The sequence below is a fragment of the Nannospalax galili genome, unplaced genomic scaffold (assembly GCF_000622305.1).
Source record: "Nannospalax galili isolate Female #2095 unplaced genomic scaffold, S.galili_v1.0 scaffold881, whole genome shotgun sequence".
Taxonomy (NCBI): Eukaryota; Metazoa; Chordata; class Mammalia; order Rodentia; family Spalacidae; genus Nannospalax; species Nannospalax galili.
In genome coordinates, this window is record NW_008344709.1 from 402,899 (window position 1) to 420,502 (window position 17,604).

A 17,604-nucleotide genomic window follows, 5' to 3' on the forward strand; every position below is an offset into this window, starting at 1 on the left:
AGAACTCAGTAAAATTATTGATTTAAATGAGCTAAGCCTATGTTTCTATATTGTAAGTAGTCATTGTAAACATTTATTATTTCAAGGATTTTCAGGTTATATAACTGCTACTCACAGAAAACCTATGTATTTTTTCTGAGTCTGGTTTATTTTGATTAAAACAAGGACCTTTATTCTGCAGGTGTTTCCTTGTTCTCAGTAGCTTTTCTATTTAATGGTATTTAAGTTGTGCATTCTTTCTTAAATATTTAAAAAATAAATTTATTAGTACGAGTGCCTGCATGTGTCTATGTGTAGCTTGTGTAGTTTGGTGCCCTCACAGACCAGAACAGGGCATCAAATCTCATGGACCTGGAGTTGCAGAACGTTCTGAGCTGCAATTTGTGTGCTGGAAACTGAATCTGGGTCCTGCGTCAGAGTGGAAAGTAATTTTAAGTCCTAGCCATTTCCAATCTCCTTTTACTATTTTCTGAAGTGTGTAGTCATTTCTGTCATAACTTCTTCCTGTATAATGAATAATTTTTGTTCTGTTTTCCTTTACCAGTTCAGTTTTCTATATTTTATTGTCTTGGTTATAGTATTTGCTCCTTGTGATTCTAGCATCTGTTTCCAAATAACATTTACCAATATCGGCTGATTCATTAAGCGTCTCCTTGTTATCTAACAAATGATCAATTCTGCAAAATATTCCATTATGCTCTTGCGAAGAATGACATTCTGTGTTTGATGTAAGGCTTTTTATGTGTCTTTTAGGATCTTTTGCTCTAAACTGCTTTTCAGCTGTAAGGTTTCCGTATTGTCTTGTGTTTGGATGATCTCTTTGTGAAATGTAGTATAACGATACAACCTTGTAGTGCTTTTAGTGCCCTCCTTTCTTTCCTTTATTTTCCTTCATATTATTTAACAATTGCTTTATAAATTGAAGTTCTCCACCGCGTACATATTTATAATTTATATATATTGTTGATGGATGAACTTTTTCATTGTGTGATGTCGATATCCTCTTAATTCACATTTTTAAATACTCATTTTGTCAGTTATAACTCTACTTTCTTAATTTCTCATTTGCTTTAGGTTTACATGGAGTGACCTTCTTCATCCCTTCATTCTTTTGTATATGTGCACGTGAAACTAATGTGAGTCTCATAGAGACAGCGTATGTATGCATTTTGTTTTGCTAAATTGAGTAATCTCTTTTGATATGAAGACTCAGTGATTTAATTTTATATAATTATTGATAGATAAAGACATCTTGATGTTACTTTACTGTCTGATTTTAATTGTTTTGCAGTGATTTTTAAAAAAATTATTATTTTTATTTTATGCATATGACTATATTTTCTGCATGTGTGTAAGTGCACCTGTGTTGTGTAATGACTGTGGAGTCAGAAGAGGGGTTGGATTCTCCTGGAACTGGAGTTATGGGTGGTTGTTAGCCACCATGTCGGTCCTGGGAATAGAACCTGGGTCATCTGCAAGAACAGTCAGTGCTCTTGAGCACTGAGCAATCTCTCCAGCCTGATTTTGTCTTATTATTACAAATTTTGTATCTTTTTTTTGAGGATTGTTGTGCTTTGTAGTATTTTAACTTGTAGGGCTGTTCCATTTGAGTCTTTAACACTTTTATTTGGTCAGTTACCAGACACTTTTGCTTTGTGATTACTATGAGACTTAAAGTATCTTACCAAACTCTATCTTAGTAAGATAACAACACAACTTTTATTTCTTACAACTTTATTATTTTTGTGATACCCAACTGGAAAGTAAGGTAGGGTGAGAAAAGGTAAAGAGCTCATAAAATAATTTTGTTTTATTAGTAGAAATTTTTCAAAATGTATGTGAACTCATTATTGATTTACATGTTGTGGCCCACAATGAAATATATTAATTAAAAAGGAATATGGCATGCAAATAATAAACCTTAAAAAGATTCTTTACATTTACTGGGTATTGGTATTTATACAAGTGTCATGAAAATTAGTAACTGTGAACCACGTAACTAGTTTTTCTTTTTTGTTTCTCCCTTTCTTTGTTTCTTTCTCTCATGCATTCTCCGTCTTTTTTTTTGAAGTGCTAGAATTCAGTACCATGAATTGTGTGTGAGAAGTGGCTTATACCACTGATGTATATCCTCAATCCCTACAAATACAATGTTATATGAAATTGCCTACATTTATTCACTTATTGAGCAAAACAGACTTCACAACACAACAGATTCCTATAGTACACAAACTCTAAGATTTTTAATTCTTAGCCAAAAACCTAAGAGAAATTTTAATTTGATACTAAATATACTTTGAAATAATATTTAATTTATTTTTACTTTTGCTTATGCTGGGTACCTGGTCTCACTGTGTAGTCAGGATGTTCTGACTCACAATGCTCTGGCCTACACTTACAATTTCTAGAGCTGCAGGGATGTGACACTTCCCTTCATGCAAGTTTTGATAGATTTTAAATCCCAATATAGTAAAATATTGAGAGAACTTGTGTTGTTGTATGCCATCCCTAAACAATATTTAGATAATGTTTAGGATCTAATTTTGGTACACATGCACTGGGCACAAAAAATAAAATCAGTGTAAAAAGGTGGAGTGACAGTGTCACGTGTGTTTCTTTGGCAGCTCAGAAGATGATATAAGCATATGTTCAAATAAATATCTCCTGAAAATAAATTATATATATATATATATGCTAGAAAAAAAGTAGTTTAGTGGCATAGCACTTGTCTAGCTTGTATGCTTTGTGGGATACTTCCACAGTACTGAAAAAGAAGAGAAAGAAAAAAGAATTTTAAAGATATTTTCAAGAAAGAAAATACAACCTGAGTGGTTATAATGTTTTACTATAACACCTGGAAATGTTTTACATTAAATAAAAAGAAGCCTTCAGGCAAACTCTGGGAAATATTTGAAATGTGGTAACAGAGGAAGAACCAAAACAATATTTTTCCCTGAAGACAAGAAAGTTAGTGGAAAATGGGAGTTCAGAATTGACTCTAGCACAGAGCCTGTACAGTCCCTAAAGAGAAGGGCATACCTGACTGAAATATGCATTCCCCAAGGAAGCAAAGGCCATCATGGGATAGTGTCTGAATATAATCACCTTATCTTTTTTATATCTGCAGCCAGTATCATTGGAGGAGTATGTGAAAAATTCAACTTTGCTTATGGCCAAGTGTCTTATGAACTTAAACTCACATGAATCTTCTGGTGTCTTATCAAAGGCAAGCATGATCAAATGAATGTTGTTTCTTTTTCCTATTGCCATTCAGTGGATTTAGAACAGTGTTTATAAACCATAAGCAGTGTTTCAAAAAGATGTCCAAGACATATAAAAATCTAACTGCATGCACCATCCTCTTAGAATAAAAGGAACCAGTGCACCAAAGCATGAAACTGTTTTTCCAGAATAACTGGGACAGAAATCAGTGATAAGAATCAATGACATTTTCTCTCATAAGTAAGGTAAGTTTTATAGTCTATTCATACGATTGTCTTGACTTTAATTTAGTATGTATCCTGAGAAACCACTAACATGTAAAATGGGATGTATGATGAATTGTTTTGACCAACATATGCCTTATGAAATGACCAAACGATGAGGTTAATTAATACCTGTATGACATCTATATGGGCATGCATTCGTGTTTTGTGAGTATAACTTTAGTAAGAAGATAAGATGAATTCTGTTAGCAAATACAGAATTGAATACGACACTGTTAATTGATGTCAACATATTCAACTTTAGGTCTTCAGAGCCCATTCAGTTCGCATAACTGAGCCATCTTTCCCTTTGTCCAGAATTATCTTATTTTTTTTCTCCCAAAGATTTTACAATCAGAATCCTTTTCTCTAATCATGTGAACAATGGTTTTTAGATTGCATATATGGTGAAATAATGTGTTATTTATCATAAAATGTGTTGAATTATAGGTTTCTATGGTGGCTTCTTACTAAAATGAGCCCAATGCTCTATGATCGGCAGTTTTTCGGCAGTTATGCTTCAAGAAAAATTTCAGAGAAAATGCACTAGAGATGGAACCAAAAGATGTTCTGAAAATCTATAGAAACTTAGGTTAGATGGTCATATTGGACGAGTTGCATTTTCATGTCAGATCCAAATTTCTCTAGATTTATGGATTTTTCTAAGACACTGGCTATATCCAACCAAATTATAGACCTGTGTTCTTTCATTCGAAGTTGGAAATAGTGTTCATTATTCTAAGTACACTAGAGTCCAATCTGAGTAAGGGATCAGCAACAGGTGGCAAAATCTGTTCCTCAATCAGGAAAGAATTGAAGCAATAAAGAAAGAGTAAGAAGAAAGAAGGGGAATTTTGTTCATGTAAATCCACTTCAACCTTTTGCTCATGAACTTTCTAGGAGTCAAATTAGCATATTACAACAATGAGTTAAGCACTGAAGTGTTTTATTGAGATATTAACTATAGTTAGACATTATGATTCTAACTAAGCAAGACAATGCCACTCTGTAGCATGGTAGATGAAAGTCAGGTTCAATAAGTTGCAAGCTGTTCATTTACAGACATTCAATATGCAACTTATATTTGCAGAAGGTGTGGTTGTAAGTTCTATTTCTAATTTATCCTTTTTTTTGTTTTCACAGATTCTATGACAGGAAAATGGCCGTGAAAAATGGCTCTTTGGTAACAGAATTTATACTCTTAGGGATAATAGACCAGCCTGAGTTACAAATACCCCTGTTTTTACTCTTTCTTGTAACCTATATGATAACTGCATTAGGAAATTTGACTTTGATCATTCTAATTATATTGAATTCCCACCTCCATACACCCATGTATTTTTTCCTCTTTAATTTGTCCTGCATAGACCTGTGTTATTCTTCTGTGATTATACCCAAAATGTTGATGAACTTCATGTTAACCGAGAATGTTATCTCTTATACTGGATGTATGACCCAGCTATTCTTGTTTTGCTTTTTTGTCATTTGTGAATGTTATGTGTTGACATCAATGGCCTATGATCGCTACGTGGCCATCTGCAAACCACTCTTGTATAACATTGCCTTGTCTCCTAAGGTATGTTCCTATCTTATGCTTGGTTCATATTTGATGGGGTTTTCTGGTGCCATGATCCACACTGGATTCATCCTCAGACTGACCTTCTGTGATAGAAACACCATCAACCACTATTTCTGTGATGTCCTCCCTTTGCTGCAGCTCTCCTGCACCAGCACCTATGCCAGTGAGTTAGAACTCTTCATTGTCACAGGAAAAGACATCATTGTTCCTACTTGTATCATCTTTACCTCTTATGGACTAATCATATTCAGCATCCTAAAAATAAGGTCCACTGAGAGCAGGTCCAAAGCCTTCAACACCTGCAGTTCCCACATACTTGCAGTTTGTATGTTCTTTGGATCAGGTGCATTCATGTATCTCAAGCCTACCTCAGTTGTATCTATGGATGAGGGAAAATTCTCTTCCATTTTTTATACTGTTGTAGTTCCCATGATGAACCCTTTAATCTATAGCTTGAGGAACAAAGATGTTAAAGTTGCCCTGAGAAAAACCTTGAGCAGGAGAATGTTTTGATAAGAAACTAAATCTCACTGTATCTGTCATTAAACCACAGAGTTCCTGTTTATTATATTTTTGATTTTCTATTTTTATTTAGTATATATTTCATATTTATTGGCAATATTTTTGAATTTAGTATCTTTAGTTTAAAATATTTCAGCATTATCTTTTTTTTCTCTTACCATGTTGATAAAAATGGGAAGTTACCTTGTTTTCAGTGTTTCCTTTGTAATAGGTTGTGTTTTGGGACTATGTGCACAATTGATTTATCATTTTAGCACTTTAAGAATAATATTTTTCTCTATTTATCTTTACTATTAAAGACATCATCGCAGGGATTAATGAACAGTTCTGCCATTGATGACAGTACTAGGCTGGCTACATGTCTTTGTGCAATACAGATTGTATTAAAATATTAAATGGATAGTTGCTCTGTGTCTCTGTGTTCTTCTCTTCTATACTCCACTGAACAAGAATATGTCACATTCTAATGCCAGTGTTTAATAGATATGGCTATTAATGCAATGACTATGAAATACAGCTCAAAATGTAGGGTGTACATATTACATATTGAGCATGGTTTTGCCAGATGTCTGATATCGACAATTTAATATAAGCCAGAAAATTTATATTTCTAAAGCATATTATTGTATAAACAGAATACTGAAGCTCAGCTGGATAAAGAGTTTACATAATGATGTAAGGATCCTTAAGAAAATGTACAATGTCAACTCTTATCCACTTGACTTTAAGCCTACTATCCCTTTTGAAATGCTTTCATATTAAAATGAAATATGAGGTACTATTTCTAATTTGTGCTTTGCTCTTTCCTTGTAATGTGTACGTTCATAGAAGCATTTTAAATATTGAAGTATTTGTTCAGTACAATTGATGGTTCTTTTTGATGGAACAGAGGATACCTGTTCAGCAAGTGTAGTTGGAGATGACTGTTTCAAGTTGGAATTTTCTTTTAGCAAAAAGTTTCAAAATATTTTATGCTTTCTTCTTTTTAAATGAGGGAATAGGGTCATGGGATATAATAAAAGTTAAAAGCCATAGTTCAGGGAGATACATAGTCAAAAACACGACATCGTTGTCTAGAGATAGAGCATTGAAAAATAAACTGTTGTTCTTACTTTCTGTTGATCTTTCAATTGATTTTTGGGTTTTTGATTACTTTAAAATTCTCCTGTTCATTGGTTGGAATTATTTGTGAGAAATGTTGGTTAACAGGGTTTGGGAAAGTAGATGAAAATATGGAGATTTCTATTTTGAATGCTGTAGAGAACAAATTTAGGAGGTAAAATATGAATTGCAATTGAAACTTTGTATAGGAATACTGAATTTATACAAAATAGAATAGAAATTATTACTTTCTTTTGGGAAAATATCTAGAAATAGGAAGCAATATTATCTGAAGACAATAGTGGCCTATATCATTTAATGCTGAAGATGGTTAAAGTTCAGAGGTCAGGAAGAGCTAAACACAATTAAGTCACCCTATATTTCTATTTTTCAATTTTCATGTGGAATTTAAATCCTCAATTCAGCTGAGAAAGGGGAGTGAATTTGTGAAGTGCATTTGGTCAATAAATGAGATTGTTGCAAGGTCTTTCCAAGAGGAAGGTGGTGTATAACTTTTCTCATGAACAAGCAGGAAAAAGATTGAGCTGAGATTTCTCATTGATGCCATGTCCTAATTTAAATATGCTGTGGAATAATTATAGTAACATTTTAAAATTAAACCTACATTAACTGTTTTCTCTTGTGTAGGTGGACAACTTTGCTAAACTGATTCTTAGTGAGAAATGACTTGTTCCCATTCAATGGCTCCAGTGTCAACATAGTTGATTTTCATTCACTGATGTCAACTTCTATAGAGTTAAATTTGAGGAAAGATTCTTAGACTTTTAAGACTGTTTTTATGAAATTAAAACATAACTAATAACATTAAATTAATTGCTTCATGATACTCTCAAACACAATCAATTATGAAAATAATTGGGAAGTAGTAAACGTACAAGAACAAAAATATTGTTGAAAAATAAATGACAGTTTATAATTGTTGATTTTGTAAAGTAGGCATTTCTACATAGTTGTAGTAAGTAATTTCCCTTCCTGGCACTGATCTAAGAAGTTAAGTTTCTGTAAATTGAGGAACACACACACACACAAACAAACGTGTGTGTGTGTTTGTGTGTGTGTGTGTGTGTGTGTGTGTGTGTGTGTGTGTGTGTGTCTTGGTATTTTCATTCAGGAAAATCTGGCAAGTCAAATTAATGACCTAAATGAAATGATAGATGACTTTTAAGGGCACACTGATTACTTAAGTAGGTTTCCTAGAAAGTTGAGAGTAACTTTTCATGTAAGTTTTTACACATGTAATTATACCACACAATATACAAGAATGTGCAAATAATTATTCCAAGAGAATATGTACCAGAATATTTTTTATGTTGATTTTTTTTCCTGGAACTTAAAAGAGTTTTTTTTAATCACTATAATTTCCTTGTGGGTTTATTTTTTCAAAGAAAATGTTCTTTTTGATTTTTTACATATTTTGACTGATGGAAACTTTCATACACTGTATTTAGATAACATTGAACCCCTTACACTATTTTCTCTCAGATGCAACACCACTTCTCTATCCACCACCCAATTTCTGTCCATTTTTAGGGCCCATGTAGTCCAATTCAAGTTCCCCAAATATTCTTTTGTGTGGGTTGATCACCTGGAGCATCATAAACTAACCCAGAGTCACATTCAATAATCCTGACTCCTCCTCTCCCAGTAGCTATCAATTGCCAAATAGTTCTTCAGCTTGGCCTGGGGATTCATGCTTCTTCTTGGATTTTTCTGTCATGGCCTTCTCCAAGTCTCCTGCATGCTCTCACAACCACGTTATGTTTGTAATGTGCAACTCACATGTTGTGTCTGTAAAACACTCTTTAGTTCTGATCATCTACCACATCTGTCACATATAATCTTTACACATCCTCTTCCAAGACACTCTCTTGAGCCTTGGGGAACTGGTGTGATATAGATATCCCATTTTCAGCTGAGCACTCCACAAACTCTTACACTCTGTGCATCTTAATCAGCTGTGTTAATCATGTCTGTTGCAAAAAGAAGCATCTTTGATGAGACTTGATAGTTGCTTTAATATATGTATGTAACAATGAATCATTAGAGTATCAGTTTAATACTATGTCCATTTAGCAGAATAATAGAAACAGATTCTTCAGTATGCCCTGTGACATATCAGGTTTGTGGCCTGATAACAGTCCCAGGTATGGGTTCCATTTTGTGAAGTGGGCCTTAAAGAAATCAAAAAGTGGTTGTTTACTTCCATAACATTCATGGCATTGTTGCAACAATGGGCATGACACTAGCTGTTATAGCACTAAAGGTTCAAAACTGGGTAAGGTTGATGATTACTTTCCTCTGTTGGTAGTATGCTTAGCATTGTCCAACACTATGATAGCTATGCGGTAGTGATGAAGCTTCAAGTTCAGTACCACATTGATTTTTCCATATTCTTCAGTTCATTGAGGTAGAGTCTTAAGCAGTAGGATCACACTGTCAAATTTGAAGGGCAAACAAGAGCAATGGCAACTGCCAGTATTGTTCGATGATATGTAGGTTTCCACTTGTCAACAACTCCAAAAGAGGGAGCCCATTCCTAGGATTGCTTTTTTAAAAAATGCTGCTAGCATGAGGGCAACTAAAACTCTTTAAAAATGGGAGTCTTTATTCTCCTGCCTCCAGAAGGGCTCCTTTTTCCCATCACTAGGGCTCATGTCTACTCTGCTTACCTAATTAGACCTTCCCACACTGTTTCTACAACTTCTTTGGACCTATACCCCCTTTTCTTATTCACACCTGAGACTTCCTGACTAGCCTGGTAAGTCAGACTCTGCCAACTTCTTGATTCCCCAACACACGGAACAGCTACATTCTCCTGCTCCAGGGCACACATTTAATCAGCTTAGCTAGTTAGACCTTCCCCACACTGCTTTCATCCCTGTCTTTGGCTTAGGTCCCTTCCTGCTCTTTTGCCTAAAAGCCCTGGAATAACCTGCCTGAACCTGGCCACTGGATGCCCGTAGTCTTGAGTTGGGCTTTGACACATTTGCACTGTGGGAGTGCTCTCATCTAGCCATCTTGGAGCCAGCCTGTCTCACCAGTTTAAAAAAATCAAAAGGGAGAACCTGAAGCACAGAGAAACTATTCACACCTGATCAGAAAGCAACGAAGCTACATGAACAATATAAACAGAATGGAACTTCAACTAAAGAAGGGCAGGCTAGAATTTTATATCAGACATAGAACCATCAAAAAGAAATCCATATACCCAAACTACAGCCCCAAAACACAAATAATAAGATAAACTAAGATAATATGTCTTCACCAAAACCCACAGGTCCTACAGAAGTGTACTACAATGAGAACCTCCCAGAGGAACCTCAGGACACATAATTTTTGTCAACTAAATGTACATTTATTAACATGAATATATATCAGGAATGCACTGGGTGGAAAAAAATACTGCAAAGGAAGGGATGAGATATATGTGGCTGCCTTTGTTTCCTGTTCTCCTACATCTACTTTCTCCTGTGAGAACATAAGGGGGTTTTGTATCCTATTTGCTTGAAGCTCAGTGTTGCTGCAGACATGTTTTTGCTAATTAATACATCACATCATGGAAATATGTAAGTGCTGCTTCCTGATTCCTGAAGCAGGCCTCTATACTTCTCGTCTTTACACTGCTGATTATTGGAGGCACACTGAGCTATATGCATCACATATAAGTACTGTTCTGTGGAATTGCCAGGACATAAATCAAACCTGAGGTACAAAATCAATCTTGGTTGCTTGAAGTCACTGAAATTGCTCTGATGTGTTTGGGGAAATTTGAGTTTTTATTCCTACTCAGTGGTAGCTATATTTCTGGCACTTTGAGATGTTCCAGGCTCTGTCACTAGATATCCTTCATGAAGAAAGACAGAGACGTGGGTGATTTGGGGGGAAATCTCAGTTCACACATGATTTTTTTATGGCATCTCTGCATGAAGATAAAGATGGGCTAAGGTAGAGTGCAGTAGCCTATCAGTCTCCATTATGGGCTCATACAACCAAATATGTACATGTTTCTCATCATAAGCAGTTTTGTAGGGTGGTTTTGACTTCTGGAAATATCAAGGAGAGAGAGCAGACAAAAGGAACAGACAAAAATATACAGGCCAAAGAGAAAATATTGGAAAGAAGGAAAGTAAAAACTATGGACAATGGTGATGTGTGGAAGAAGGGGAAGTTATGGAGGTGCCCGTTGTTCGAAGACTCAGTTTGTTCAGTCATCCTATATAATTAACAGACAACATAAACATGACCAAAAAATTCACTGACTTTAAAGAACACACAAACAACTAAAAGAACTCAAGGAGGATGAGAATAAATTCCTGATTAACGCTTAAGAAAATACATATACAGTGCTGAATAAAATGACTGAAGCAACTCTGGACTTGGAAAATGAATTTACAAAAGAGATTGAAATATTGTAGAAAACTTAAGCAAAAATATAAATGGAATTGAAAATCTCAATAAGCCTATTTGAAATAACAGGAGAAAGCCTCACAAGCAGAATGAATGAAATGGAAAAAAGAATATTAAACTGCATGACAAAGTTGAAGAATTGAACTTCTCAACCAAAGAATATGAAAAAAATTAAAACACAAGAATTGTAGGATATGTGGGAAACCATGAAAAGAACAAATTTATACATAATAAGCATAAAGGACCATATCTTCAATAAGATTATACAGAAAAATATCCCCCAATTAAGGAAACACACATATCTATACAGATGGAAAGCACACAGAACACCAATTAGACAGGACTAGAACAGAAACTCCACATGACATGCCGCTTCATAGTCAAAAAGCTAAATACACAAAACAAAGAGAGAGTGCTAAAAGCTTCACGAGAAAAACAGAAAGTTATAACTAAAGGAAAACCTATTAGAATTTCAGCTGCCTTTCACTGCAAACTACAAGAGCCAAAAGAACCTAAAGCAATGTCTTCCAATTTCTAAGTAACCATACAGGCCAACCTAGAATACTTTACCCAGAAAAACTGGCTGTCATAATTGAAGAGGAAAGACAAATCTTCCATGGCACAAACAGACTGAAATAATTCATGTTCACCAAACCAGTCCTTCAGAGAATACGCAAAACAATACAACAGACTGAAGAAACGCCCATGCTCAAGACGTGGCAGAAAGAAAATTATGACGGTAAATGTACAGAAATACAAAATTATACTAAGAACACAAACAGAATATAAAATAAAATGACAGAAATCAGTATACAACTTTCAATAATAACTTTGAACATCAATGGTCTCCACCCATCAAAACAAGCAGGCCAGTTGAATGGATTAAGAAACAAAACTCATCTATAGGGAAATCATCTTACCTCCAGGGATAAACACCACATTAGAGTGAAAGGGTAGAAAAAAATTTTCTAAGCAAATGGTACTAAGAAACAAGTGCTATTCTAATATCTGTCAAAGTAGACTCCAAGTTAAATCAATCAGAACAAATCACTTATTCTGATCAAGGGAAGATTTGAACAAGAAGTCATAACAGTCCAGAATATATATGCACCAAATTATAGTGCAACTTGTGTCATAAAAACAGTATTAATGGAATTTCAAGACACAGATTAACCACAACTTGATGACTTCAATATACCACTTTTTCCATAGACACACCGTTTGACAAAGAATAAACAGAGAAACCTCTGAGTAAAATTATATATATATCAAAGAGACCTAATAAATATCCATTGACTATTGTCCCCAAGCACCAAAATAAAATAAAATAAAAACACATTCTAAGTTAGGCATGGTGGCACATGCCTTTAAGTTTTCAGGAGGCAGAGGCAGGTGGATCTCTGTGAGTTCAAGGCCAGCCTGGTCACTATAGCAAATCTAGGCCAGCTGTAGCTACAGGAAAACTCTGCCTCAAAAAATCCAAAAACCAACCAACCAATCAAAAAGGACACATTTCACTCAGCATCCCATGCAAGTTACCATAAAATAGACAATGTACAGGGGCACAAAGCACACTAAGAAATACCAAATAATCTAAATAATTCCATGTATTCTATTGGACCAAAATTCAATAAAACTTAAAATCAGAAAAAGAAGTCTTAGTTACTCTATGAAATGTGGTGAAGCCAATGTTATGATGGCGAATGATCGTGTTCATACGGCCTGAATTTGTTTTTCACAAATTTTATTGATTAGTTTTGCATCTATGTTCATCAGCAAGATTGGTCTACAATTTCTGTTGTTGTTGAGTCTTTGGTTTGGCATCTGGGTAATACTGGCTTCATAGAATTAGAGTAAACTCTTCTTGAATGGAAAAATTTTAGGAATATTGGTGTTAACTCTTCTTTGAAGGGTATATTATTTGAGGTTCTCTAGGGTAACAGAACTAATCAAACGAATATGTATTTTAGAGGGGATTTATTTAGATTAGCTTGCTGAATAATATCTGGGAAGCACTCAGCAGCATCTGTAGCCAAGTCATTCGTGTTGAATAGGAGTGTATGTAATAAAATAGGACAGAAACTCTCATGTCATTTACAATCCTTGTTTCTGCAACTGGTCGTGTGGTCTTAGCTACCACTTAAATCTACCTTCTACCATCCATTCTGTGTTTCTTTCACCCTCAGTGAGCAGCTCACCAGGTCTTGGCACTTTCTCTGCAGGAGTGACTCACACCTTCATCCTTGAAGTATCTGAGTCACTTGACAATCTACCTGAATTAGATTGTTGCAGGTTCCCACTGACATTAATCATAGAACATGGTAATGCTAAGATACAGCCTAAAGAAATATTGAGAGAACATCGATGGCTATATGCAGCCTCTAAACAATATTCAGATAATATGGAGTACAGTATTGCAGTATCCATTCACTCTGAGCAAAAATAAATCAAGTTATCAAGGCAGAGTAACAGTGTACCAATATAATCTGAAAAGATCTTATAAGTCAATGTCCCAATGAACTTCATGTTTAATACAATACCAGTATAGGATCCATGACTGATGCCTGACAGATATGAGAAGCTGTCATTTATACACTTCCAGAGCACTCTCTTCTATCTGGAACACAAAAGCTCTAATTCACCCATTGATATAAATACACAATCAGATTCAGGCATTTTCAATTCATAATGAAGTACTCAGCACATAACCCTTCACAAATCCAGGAGCCCATGTAAGCAGAAACTTCATTGTTTTGCATAAGCAGGACATTATTTTTTTTAAAAAAACTCATTTTCCTTTTCTTCTTTTTGAATATTTTGAATGTGTGTATATAAGTGTATCATGAACATTCAATGTATCCAGTGGTCAGAAGGGGGCATTGAATGCCCTGGAACTGGACTTACAGGTGGTTGTTACACAGTGTTCTTAACCACTGAGCAATTTTTCCAGTCCCAGGGCATTAATCTATTCATTAAATCACCACAACACTTTAGAAAAAGTCATTATTTATTTGTGCTTCCTAATAAACAAAGAAAAGCCTTAGGCAAATTAATGTGAAGTACCTTTTCAAAACTATTATATTAGTGAAGTATAGGTAGAGGATTCAAACACAGAACAGTCAACTGTGGATAAACTACTGTGTTTAAAACTAAGTGGGATAATCAAACAATATGTGACAGCATACAACATAGGGAAAATGATTTTGGAGTCTAAAAGTTAGCCTAGTAGTAGGGTACTTGCCTAATGTACATGAGGTCTCAGATTAATTCACAGAATAGGAATCAAAAGACAATTTCAAAATATTATTTTAAAATGTTAAGAGAGATAATACATAGTGTTGTATCTAAACTTCCTGATATGTTTTTGAGAAATTAATAAAGCCTGATGTTGTACAGGACTGTTCTCTGAGTTATACAGACACCATCTTTCTGAGTTCAGCTATGACTGTTTGCCAAAGTTAATCAGAGCTGAGACGGTTCATTGTTGATACCCTACTTGGAAGGAGGGTCAGGGAGAGTCATGAGACCCTCACCTAAGTACATCCAGTCATTCTTTCCAAGCGATGCTGAGCATTCTTGCCTTCATTTCACTTCTCCTCAGGGAAAGGCTAGATAATATGGACTAGGAAAGAGTCAGGGAGGGGCTCCATTTATGTGGCTATGAGAAAGTCATCAACGATGCCAGGTGAAAACTTTCCAATGCAGTTTATATGCAGTACATGCACATTTACTTAACTCATCACTCAGTTGCTCTGTAAGTAAGCAAAATAAATGTATTCATTTCTCAGGGTGAACTTTGGTCGAATTTTTGTCCTTGAGATCAAGGGAAGGGGGCTGGATGTTATTTACTTCTCTCCCAGGGACAAAGTTTTAGCGACACCTGGGAATTGACTTTGTGGAACACTGAGATTCCAAAGAGGAGAAGGAAAGAAAGAAACAAATCACTGCTTTCCCTAAGAGAGGTAGGTGATTGGAAGATGGGATTTTTATACTGGCTCAAGCATGGAGGATATACAATCCCAATAGAGACGTTCATACCTGACTGAAATACTGGGTCCCAAAGGAAATCAGAAGCTAACTTGAAGTAGTACATAAGCCCAGTCCTTTTCAAAGCTGTAATCTGCTTGCTGAGAAGAGACCGAGGAATTTTCTACCTTGCTTATTTCAAGTGTATTTGGAAATCCTGCTTGTGACTTTTATGGTGTCCCACCTAGAGGCAGGTGTGAAAATGGAAAGCTGTTTATTTTTTCTTTGACATTTCAGTGGTTAAAGGAGTAGCATTATCAGTTAAAAACAATAGATGAAAAAGACATCCAGGAACAAATTTGTGCATCATAAAAATCAAAGGTAGCAAAAGCTCAAAGAATATTGCCATTTGAAGATAATTGTTGTTAATAATAATTTCAAACCAACACGGTTTTCTTCATAAATAGTGTAAGTTTAAAATATATTCATGATGATACCTTACTTCTTATTTAAGAGATCGATTACCATTAATTTGTAAAATGCCATATGTGAAGTATAATACTTGTTATTTTGTCCAAGATTATTATTTTCTTTTACAGTTGGGTTGTACCATGCAACAAACTCAGGTCTAAAGTCTTCCACTCCTAACTGTTGCTAACGTCCTGAATTTAAATCTTAAGGACCTGTTTACACTGAGCTATCTAACCTTCTTCTCACATAGACAGCATCGTCCTGTTTTCTCTCCTCTAACACCTAACATCCATGGTCCTCCTCTCTGCTACTATACCTAGTTTAGGTTGTACATATAGGGTGGTTGTGACATATTTTTCATTTACATGTGCATTTGGCTTCACACGGTGAAGAATCTGAGGGTCTACATTTTTCCATTTGCATTTTGTACAATACTGAAATTCAACTGAATTCTTAGAAGAACATCTGAGAATGACAATGTTCAGTATAGACTCAGATCGAGTGTCTGCTTAGTAACCTCCTTCTCAGAGCAGATCTCAAATTATTCTCCATCCATTAATTTTCTTATGACACTGGTAGCAACTGAACCATTCTTAGTTTTTGGGTGGAAAATGAGTTCTGCATGGTACTTGCTCAACAAAGTCCTAACTGGATTAGGAATCAGATTTTTATAAATTCCCTCAGCATCAAGGAGAAGCTGAGGTAATAAAGAGAGGGTGAGATGAAAAATAATTATATAGCAATTTTATACTTTTCTCAGGATTATTAAAACTTTTTGTGAGTAGAAGCTTAAGATGTAGCAATACTGGACTCAGCTCTGTAGGTTGTTAAAGATATTTTTAACTTTATCTTTGAGAGTTTGAAATGCAGAAGAGATTGCCACTGCACATCACGGAAGTAGAGAGCTAGTTTCACTGCTTTCAGGTTTGTCATTTGAAGACATCGCCAGCTTATGTCTCAAATTTGTGAGACAAGATATTGTTAAAAGTTCTCTTTGTTCCTCTAATCTCACCATTTTTTATGTCTCCACAGAATCTTGGAGAAGAATGACTCTGTCAAATGTATCTTTGGTAACAGAATTCATTTTTCTGGGTTTAACAGACAAACCTGAGCTCCAAACACCCCTGTTCCTGCTATTTCTAGTATTTTATGCAATAACTGCCTTGGGGAATTTGACGTTGATAATTCTAATTGTGCTGCATTCTCATCTTCACACCCCCATGTACTTTTTCCTACTTAACTTGTCCTTCATAGACATCTGTTATTCATCTGTGATTACACCTAAGATGCTGATGAACTTTGTACTAAGGAAGAACTTTATCTCCTATAAGGGTTGTATGACCCAGTTCTATTTCTTTGGATTTTTTGCTATTTCTGAATGTTATGTGCTGACAGCAATGGCCTATGATCGCTATGTAGCCATCTGTAATCCATTGCTGTATAACGTTGCCATGTCTCCCAAAATGTGTGCCTATCTAATGTTTGGTTCATATTTTATGGGACTGTCTGGTGCCATGATCCATACTGGATGTGTCCTAAGACTGACCTTCTGTGACAGAAACACCATCAACCACTATTTCTGTGATCTCCTCCCGTTGCTGCAGCTCTCCTGTACCAGCATCTATGTCAATGAGGTGGAGATGTTCATTGTGATAGGAAAAGACATCACTGTTCCCACTGTCGTCATCTTTACCTCTTACGGCTTCATCCTCTTCAGCATCATCAAAATAAGGCCCACTGAGGGCAGGTCCAAAGCCTTCAGCACTTGCAGTTCTCACATAATTGCTGTTTCTATGTTCTTTGGATCAAGTGCATTCATGTATCTCAAACCTTTCTCAGCTGTGTCTATGGGTGAGGGAAAATTCTCTTCTGTCTTTTACAGCATTGTGGTTCCCATGATGAACCCTTTAATCTATAGCTTGAGGAATAAAGATGTTAAAGTTGCCTTTAAAAAAACCCTGGGCGGATTTTTTTAACCAGACATCCAATCTCTTTGTGTGTATAGATATGTTACAGAAAAATGTTCTAAGTTTAGTATGTTTTAGGGAAAAG

The 17,604-nt window shown here is 35.3% G+C and overlaps 2 protein-coding genes across 2 annotated transcripts; both read left to right on the forward strand.

Annotated features, from left to right (window-relative positions):
* Window positions 1-1,373: 1,373 nt before the first annotated feature.
* LOC103740360 (olfactory receptor 145-like) lies at window positions 1,374-5,577 on the forward strand. The gene is made up of 2 exons (XM_008840940.3): window positions 1,374-1,384; window positions 4,641-5,577. The coding sequence occupies exons 1-2, from the start codon at window positions 1,374-1,376 to the stop codon at window positions 5,575-5,577; spliced, it is 948 nt and encodes a 315-aa protein (XP_008839162.2).
* Window positions 5,578-16,595: 11,018 nt separating this feature from the next.
* On the forward strand, window positions 16,596-17,528 carry LOC103740389 (olfactory receptor 8B8-like). Its single transcript, XM_008840968.2, has one exon. The coding sequence runs from the start codon at window positions 16,599-16,601 to the stop codon at window positions 17,526-17,528; it is 930 nt and encodes a 309-aa protein (XP_008839190.1). The 5' UTR covers window positions 16,596-16,598.
* Window positions 17,529-17,604: the final 76 nt, after the last annotated feature.